The 9,229-nt window shown below is 32.2% G+C and overlaps 1 protein-coding gene across 1 annotated transcript in view; it reads right to left on the bottom strand.

Annotated features, from left to right (window-relative positions):
- Positions 1-7,305: 7,305 nt before the first annotated feature.
- Positions 7,306-9,229, bottom strand: part of LOC105138595 (pentatricopeptide repeat-containing protein At5g61800-like) — a 3,234-nt gene continuing 1,310 nt past the window's right edge. Inside the window, exons 2-3 of the mRNA XM_011044723.1 lie at positions 7,709-9,226; positions 7,306-7,591 (exon numbers count right to left, since the gene is read on the bottom strand). Coding sequence (XP_011043025.1) covers positions 8,269-9,226 — 958 coding nt within the window. The 3' untranslated portion in view covers positions 7,306-7,591; positions 7,709-8,268. The remainder of the gene's footprint in view (positions 7,592-7,708; positions 9,227-9,229) is intronic.

Below are 9,229 nucleotides of genomic sequence, written 5' to 3'. Positions count from 1 at the left end.
AATAATAATAATAAATGATTATTATTTTGATATTTCAAGTATATCAATGATTTTGATGTTTTATAATTATAACAGTCATAATTACCGTGGACTGATATTTAGTATTTGGAGGGGAAAAATAATAATAAATGATAGAACTTAAATTTTTATATAATGTCAAAATCATTGAAAGATGCATACAATTATCAGTTTTGATGATTTTTAACTTGATAGCATTTTCTTAAAACACTTTCAATAATATTATTCTACATATACCAAAACAAAAAATGCACCACGATAAAACAATCCTTATACAATTAATTTATTAAATTCACTTTAACAAAAATAAATGAAGAATTAAAAATGCTTCTATTTTTAATTATTTTATAAATAATAACTCAAATTATTAATCACTTACGTACCTGGTAGTTCTCTCAACAACTTATATGTACGTATAATTTTAATTTCGTACGAAACAATTATCAATATTAAGCATAATTCAAGAGAATTTAATAAAAAAATATAAAAATATACACGAATCCTGAGATTAGTAGGATCTAAAAGTGGATCTCCCTTTAAACCTATAATCCAACGACCCGTGCGTACTCTTAATTCTTTTTCTCGTGTATATATGTGTATATAATTGGTATTTGAGAATCTTACCCGTGCGTACTTTTAATTCTTTTTCTCGTGTATATAATTGGTATTTGAGAATCTTATATTATGCTATTCCTATTACAGAAGCCTACGAAAACCATCCCATAATACGAGGTAAAATCATTTTCATTTTATTTATTTATTTATTCTGGAATATTATATATTAATGGGGAATGTTTGGGCGGCATGGTTGGAGCTACAAATCAACTCGGTCAACACGATCAAGATTTAGAAAAACGCAGTCAAAGTCATCGTATTGGCCCCTGAACACAAGTCAAAATCCTACCGAACTATAATGTTTCATCTCCTCGAAAGGACTTCAAGTCGGACATTCACAGGTTAGAAAAACTTCATTCCGAGTAAGGTCTAAAATGCTTATACTTCACGTATTGCTGATAAATATGACCATTAAATTTACATAAAATGACAATCCAATGGCTTTGATTTTGATGTTCGTTTCCTGTGAGGGGCAAATCTTTAGCATAATTCTCAAGTGGGAAAATACCATATCACTTACAATTGCTGTGATAATTTCAGTTATATTTAGGCCTTGTTTGAAATAAAAAATAAACAGGCCTAAATTCGATTCAAGTAAATCCAAGAAAAATTGAAGTCATAATTTAGGTCAATACAATATACGAAAAAAATAAGATTTTTTTGAGAAAAAACACAAAATAAAAATCTGATTGGGGTTGGCTATCATGTTAAGTAAGTTAAATCAAGTCAATTTAAAGTTGATTGTTTTTAACGCCAGACCAGAGGTAGGGGTGAACCGACCTGCTGGCCAGGCAGGGTTTAATGCTAGTGCAAGATAGAACTTGAAAAATGGTTTTCTGTAAACGAATTGACCCTAGACTATGATTGCATTCATCTGTTTCTGTAAACATATGACACTGTTGGAGATTAGTTTGAAGATGCTAATAAATTTGTAATTACTAGCATCAATCATAAACTTCGCTTCAGTGCAATTCACTTGGCAATTAAAGGTGTCTAAGCTGTTGGGTGAGGGCTCAAAAAATAGTTTTATATTAATTCTCTAAGAGAGAATACTGATTCAAGCACGCTATTGGAGGAGTTTATCGATCATCATAAAACATGAATGCTTAGTTTAATTCTCATGTAATATCAGAATAGCATCCGAGTAAAGTGAATTTACCTGGCAACCATAGTGCTGTAATATCAGAACAACCACTGTTTGTTCCAAACATTTAATCGCAGAACATCCCTTTGATCTGAACTGCAACCAGCTGCGCTCCCATAAAAGTTGCTCTTCATAAATGGGATCCAAATTCTAAAATTTAAACACTGAAGCAATCACCTGAGCATCTTTAATGTTTATAATAATAATAATGGAAACCTACTACAGTGATCAGTAGAAGATACCACCTGCACCCCTTTCCTGTCACATTACTCTAGCTACACACATCCCCTCTCTCTACTCTTTTATTTGTCAAGGTTGCCGAAAATCTTGGGTGTTAGAAGATACAAGAGCTCTTTCATTTGTCAACTCCTTTTCTCTCTCACAGACTTGTCAATGCTGCTAAAAAGCTACGGTTTTTTTTTGAAGAAAGATACAGGAGCTTTTCTGAAAAAAAAAAGGGTGTTTTCTTCTTCTGTTTTCACTGCTCCATCTAAAATGAGAACTTTTTTTTTCTTACAAATGATCTGCTGTGACACCACAGTCACAACAGAGGACATACATTCTTTTCCAACACATACACTATCTAACTTTTATAATTTGTGTTTTCATATAAGCATGAATCAAAAGTGTTAAAACCCAACATTCAGTTACTCTTATAATCCAAATGACACGAAGGGAAAGCTGATAGATACTCTTACCCAAATCATTGTTGACCCAATACTTATTCAGAAATTAACTCACAGTGAGTTGATAAATTTCACCTATAAGAATTTGTTAAGGATGCACGTTTTGAATTTTAAGAGTAGAAAAACAGTATATCAATACTTTGAAAAGACACTTGATGATTGGGTGCATACATAATGTCATAAATTTTCATCATTGAAGATATTTATATATATTCAACCTATATATCCCTTAAGATTATAAAACAATAATTAAAGGAATGGTGTCATTTATCCATGATTCACATAGATATAGTGGATATTGTACAAAAATATTTGATAAAAACAACATTGTGTTTCTTAATGGTGATGTAAAGTTGTGGAAGATTGATTGAAACGGCTACTAGGAAAGCAAAGGACATAGATTATCAGTTTTTAGGGGGACTTGTTTTTTAACTTTTGGATGGTAAAACTAAATCACTGCCGAGTGATATCTTACATATTCTAAACACTTGCAAGCATGGAGGACATGTTTGTCAAACTCATGTTATCTTTGACTTTCTTAACACTTGCAATGGATGTAAATTTGTGTTTTAGCAATTATATATGAGAAGAAATAAACCAAACAAGAATTATATTTGTCGCTCTTGATATACAAAAAAAGAGAAATGGGATGATGCTTAGACTTGGCCAAATATAATGATTCTTAATAGGGTAACCAAAGCAAAATTTATTATTCATATGTCCTGTTTTCCTTTCGAGGATCATGAATTTTCCAAGAATTTCATTCATGAGAGTTCTGAGAACAATGACCTAGCTACTACCCTTCACACTTTTTCAAACCCCTGTTTCTTTTCTCCGAGGATAAAAATAGTTAATCTTCACAACCCAGCACAAGTTATTATCTTAGCAAGAACTAAAAAATCAAAACTCGAATATAATTGCTGAGCTGTATAAAAAATAAGTCTATCTAGGTAGAATATTTAGAAATATTTCTCCTAAAACAACAATGATCAATAAGATATCTTACAATGTCATTGAAGTTATGAATATTACTTTCATTTATTTTTTTACACTACTTTGCATGAATTCAAAGTAAATATTACTAAAGTTTAAATAATTATTTCTCGAGATAGAAGAATAGATTTATAAAGAAATTAAAGGGATGTTCAATGCTCAACATATCTAGCCACTAATGGTGCCTTTGAGTGTCATAGCAAACTTTTTAAGAATTCCATAAAGACAAATAAGAGATTCAAGGAACTCGTAGTGAAAAATGATAAGTAGCTTCACTTATTTACAAGATACAATCATTGTTTTTATAGGATTCTCTTATAACTTTAATACAAGTAATATCCGAGATTTTTCAGTACTCTACATTTGTGAGAAATTGACGGTGGAAAGTTCAAGGGTTCAAATTTATAATCTTAAATTAACTCATCAAGTGATTAAAAAATATTTTAAACCAGGTTTGAAAACAAATATTCGAGTTATATAACAACCTAATATAAAAACTCTTTGTCGATCACGTTCAATTCTCCTTTTACAAAGATGGGAAGAATTCAATCACAATGATTTTCATGATGTATATGAAGGTATGGTAAAGTTTGCATATATTTTTTATGCATGAAAATGCAATCTTAATTATGGTGAAATAAGAGATATGAAGTTTAAAATTCATTTTAAAAGAGTTTGGTGCATATTGTGATCTTTTATTTTCCCACTCAGCTTCTCTTATGTTACTTTTATAGTTAAATTCATTTTAATAAAACATTATTTTCAATTTTAGATTATGTTAGATTTTAATTTTATTTTTATAATGCGGAACAATAATCATTTGCATTACGTTGTTAAACAAATATCATTTCAAGCTACCCTTCAACTTTGTTCTTGCTATTTCATTTTTTTGCTTTATAACATCATCTAATTTTAGTGTTTGAACACTTGCCTAATTATTATATAATTGCAGGAAGTATAGTTTCTCAATGTACTGCATGCAACATAAAATGTTGATGACAAGTTTATTATAAGTCATTACACAAAAGATATAGGCTTGAATTTCCTGTTGTATGCGGTGCAATAAGAAACTGTACTTATTGCAATCATTTAATGATAAAGCAAGTATCCCAAAACTGAAATGAAATGATGTTGTAGAGAAAAATAATAAAATAACAAGAACAGGGTTAAAGAGTAGCTTGAAATGATATTTATCTAACAAGACAGCACCAAAGATCAATATTCTGTATTATAAAAATAAAATTAAAAACTAACATAACCTGGAATTGAAAGTAATGTTTTATTAAAATGAATTTGATTACAAAAGTAACACTAGAGAAATTGAGTTGGAAAATAAAAGAGACCATAACATGCACCAATCACTCTTAATTACCAACAGATTAATTAGCCTTTTTAATGTTTGTTAATTCAACCTTATTATAAAATGAATTCTAAATCTCATATCTCTCATTTCATCATAATCAAGATTGCAATTCCATGCATAAAAAAATATACACAGACTTTTATTATATCTTCATACATGTCATCAAAATCAATATGATTGAACTCCTCTCATTTTTGTAGAGAGAGAGTGTTTTTATTAGAATGTTGTATAACTCGAATACTTGTTCTCAAACTTAGTCAAAAATATTTTCTAATCACTTGATGAGACACTTCAAGATCATAAATTCGAACATTTGCATCTTCCACCACCAATTTCTCACAAATGTAGAGTATTGAGGAATCTCGAATATTACTTGTATTCTGTTTACAAGATAATCCCATAACAACAATGGTTGTATCTTACAAATAAGTGAGGATGCGTATCATTTTTTTCACTAAAAGGTCCTTGAATCTCTTATTCATTTTTATTGTATTCTTAAGAAGTTTGATAATACACTTAAAAACACAATGACCAGCTAGATATGCTGAGTATTGCATATCCCTTTACAATTTTAAACAAGAAATTTCAACACTAGGTTTAATTTCTTTACAAATCTATTATTTTATCTCAAAAGATAATTCTTTGAACTTCAGTAATATCTATTTTGAATTCATGCAAAGTAGTGTAAAATAAATAAATGGAAGCAATATTCATAACTTGATTGATATTGCAAGATATCTTATTGATCATCACTATTTGAGGAGAAATATTTTTGAATATTCTATCTAGATAGACTTATTTTTCATACAGCTCAGCAATTATATTCAAGTTTGGATTTTTTAGTTCTCGCTACGATAATACTTGGGTTGGGTTGTGAATATTAGCTATTTTATCCTCGGAGAAAAAAAACAGGGGTTTGAAAACATGTGAAAGGTGGTATCTAGGTCATTGTTCTCAGAAATCTCACGAATGAAATTCTTGAAAAATCCATGATCCTCATGAGGAAAACAGGATATCAACAATAAATTTTGCTTTGGTTACCCTATTAAGAATCATTCCATTTGGCAAAGTCTAAGCATCCTCCTATTTTTCTTTGTTTGTATATCAGGAGCAATAAATATAATTCTTGTTTGGTTTATTTCTTCTCATATGTAATTGCTAAAACACAAATTTGCATTCCTTGCAAGTGTTTAGAAAATCTAAAATAACATGGGTTTGACAAATATGTCCTCCATGCTTGCAAGTGTTTAGAATGTGTAAGATATCACTTGACAGTGATTTAGTTTTACCATCCAAAAGTTCAAAAACAAGTCTCCCCAAAAGCCGGTAATCTATGTCTTTTGCTTCTCAAGTAGCCGTAGGTTGAAAATCAATCTTCTATAACTTTACATCACCGTCAAGAAACAAAATGTTACTTTTATCAAATACTTTTGTGCAACATCCATTATATATATATGTAAATCATGGATAAATGACACTCTTTTTTTAATTATTATTCTATAATCTTGAGATATATATATATATATATATATATATATATCGAATACATCTAGATATCTTCAATGATGAAAATTTATGACATTATGTATTTTATGTTTTTTTAGATTGCATCCAATCATCAATAGTCTTTTCAAAGCACTGATATACTGTTTTTCTATTCTTAAAATCCAAAACATGAATTTTTAACAAATTCTTATAGCTGAAATTCATCAACTCACTGTGAGTTGATCTTTAAGGAGGTGTTGAGTCAACAATGATTTTGGTACGAGTGTCTGTCAGCTTCCCCTTCATGTCCTGTGGATTATAAGAGTAGCCGAATGTCAAACTCATACAAAAATTAAGTAAAGTGCCACCAAAGACATCTCTCCACTCCAAAGAACCACAGGTTTGTGCCTTTGCAAGTTTAAAGCAAACATATACAACATTTCCTGACTTATATCCCAATTCTTAATCACTTCGTGCCCTGCAAACATACCATATAGCAACTACAATCTTCAAAAGAAAATCCACACATAAAGCTTCTTGATTGCTTCCATATATTTCCCTCAAATAACTATAGCAGACATCTAGAAGCCACCAAACTAATTAAAAAACAGTTTAACTCAGGCTAACATATGATTGCAACATGACTCCAATTAATTATAGAGGTCAAGTCTATTTTCCAGGACATGTAAGAATCTAAAAAATGCAACCTTAGAACTTGGCTGAAATCACCAAAAAAAAAAGGAAAGAAAGAGAAAAGGACCCATTTTTTGTCATCCAAACCCTAGAAAAAAATTAATCAGGATAAAATTAAACAAAATTAATTCAGTTAACATCATGCTTCAAAATCTGTAGTAAACAGCTGAACCCCCAATCCTCTAGCATAACCTCAACCAATTGTTAAGCCCAAGTGACAAAAGTATGAGCCCCCAATCCTGCAGGGGATTACTGCCTATTGTATAATTCAGAAAATTGTATCACCTACTTGACAAGTAATCTTATTCTTAATTTTCCTTATCAAAAAACCATTGAAAAACCATAAACATTATTCCAGATCTGGCATCAATTTAGATGCCAGAGTGTATGACAGTTGCAATCCCTAATCAAGATCTAGGCTCTTTTTCATAGCCTCGTAAACCATATATGTTATGCTTACTGCTGGCACAACCTTCGAAGATTTGGAAAAATTCCTTGTAAAAGCCATTATAACCTTCATTCTGAAATGTCCTCCAAAATACATCGGACATCCCTTTGTAAGGAGCAGCATTGCTAGTAGGTTGAGCTTGCATTCTGATAAGAAAAAACAGAAAGCACTATAAATATTACATGATTTGAAGACTAGTTGAGACGGAAAGGGAGAATAGATGGAAAACTCCAGAGTGAAAAAGAGCAAGGCGCTATGGCTACCTGAAGATGAGCAACGCGCTATGGCAACTTGGCAAGTTTCCGGAGGGAAGCTCTGAAGCTCTTTATTTTCTTTAGTAATTGAACATATCAAGCAGGCATGAAATCATATTCATACTTCAGATTGCCTTCTCTGCTATGCCGCACAATATATACCCATTCTTGCCACAGGATTGGTTGCCTTATATGATGTGTGGTCAGTTGGCATTGAGATAAGTGGTTGCTTGGACAGTAGCTAATGTCTTGAAAAAATTGGCTTTCCACTGTTGATGGAAGAAGTTTGAAAGTTCGCAACTTGCATTTCCACTACAGTTGTCTTTCTTTTACAGGGTGACTGTCCCGGGTAACGCCACCGATAATTGCATATGTATGTTTTGATTAGAAAAGTCATCCAATTGTAAGAGCACCCACATATTTGTTCCCATTCAAGAATTTCTAGCTTAACAGCCAGCTGTCTCCGTGTATCACAAGCTGATGGTCATTTTTGCAGATATAAAATTCCCTTCCAAAACAGCTAATGCAGATGTTGCAAGTACGTGTTCGAATTCTGAAAGTTCAGGCATCTAGCTCAGTTCACTTTGATGTTCTCTTATTCCATTTAAAACCAAATATATCTTATCACTTTCAGAATGCAATCTATCCCCTGCGATAAACTCACGTGCAACGCCATCCAATTGAATCAAGCTAAAACCAGCAATCTTCGTTACCACCCTATTACTGCTCAATGATCTCCTGATATTCATTACATCTTCCCATCGTTCTGCATTAGCATAAACATTAGCCAAAATTGAATAAACCCCACCATCATCGGGTTTCAACTCCATCAAGTGCTTCGCTGCTTTCTCTGCAATCTCAACATCCACGTGAATTCGACATCCTCCCAGCAAACCACTCCACACAGACATATCATCTCCTCTGCGCATATCCTTTATCATTTCCATCACTTTTTTAATCAACCCAGCCCGCCCAAGCAAATCAGCCATACACCCGTAATGCTTTGGCTCTCGAGGGACTCCATAAACAGATTCCATCTCATCAAAAAGCTTCCTTGCTTCATCTACGAGACCACTATGACTGCACCCTACCAAAACTCCTAAAATGCTAATCCCATCTGGTTTTACCCCAGCCTCTATCATTCGCGAGAAGTACTCCAACAATAACTCACCATACCCATGCATTGCAAGGCCAACAAGCATTGCATTCCAAGTAAACAGATTTTTGTCTGAACTCGAGTCAAATATCTTTAAAGCAACGTCAACGCACCCGCATTTCGCATAGAAATCAACCAACCCAGTTGACAAAAAGGTATCCACTTTCATCGCGTTCCTTTCAATATAATCATGAATTTTCTTTCCCTTTTCAAGTTCTCCTAGCTGTGCACAAGCAGAAAGCGTTGAGACCAATGCAACGTTATCAGGCCTAATCTCTAAATCCACCATAAAATCAAACAATTCAATAGCCTCCTCACAATAATCTCCTTTTGCACACCCAGCTATAATCGTATTCCAAGAAACAGAATCCCTC

The sequence above is a fragment of the Populus euphratica genome, unplaced genomic scaffold, assembly GCF_000495115.2.
Source record: "Populus euphratica unplaced genomic scaffold, PopEup_1.0 scaffold79.1, whole genome shotgun sequence".
Classification (NCBI taxonomy): Eukaryota; Viridiplantae; Streptophyta; class Magnoliopsida; order Malpighiales; family Salicaceae; genus Populus; species Populus euphratica.
The sequence above is the reverse complement of the archived record's forward strand: the minus strand, read 5'-3'. Positions and strand labels throughout refer to the sequence as shown.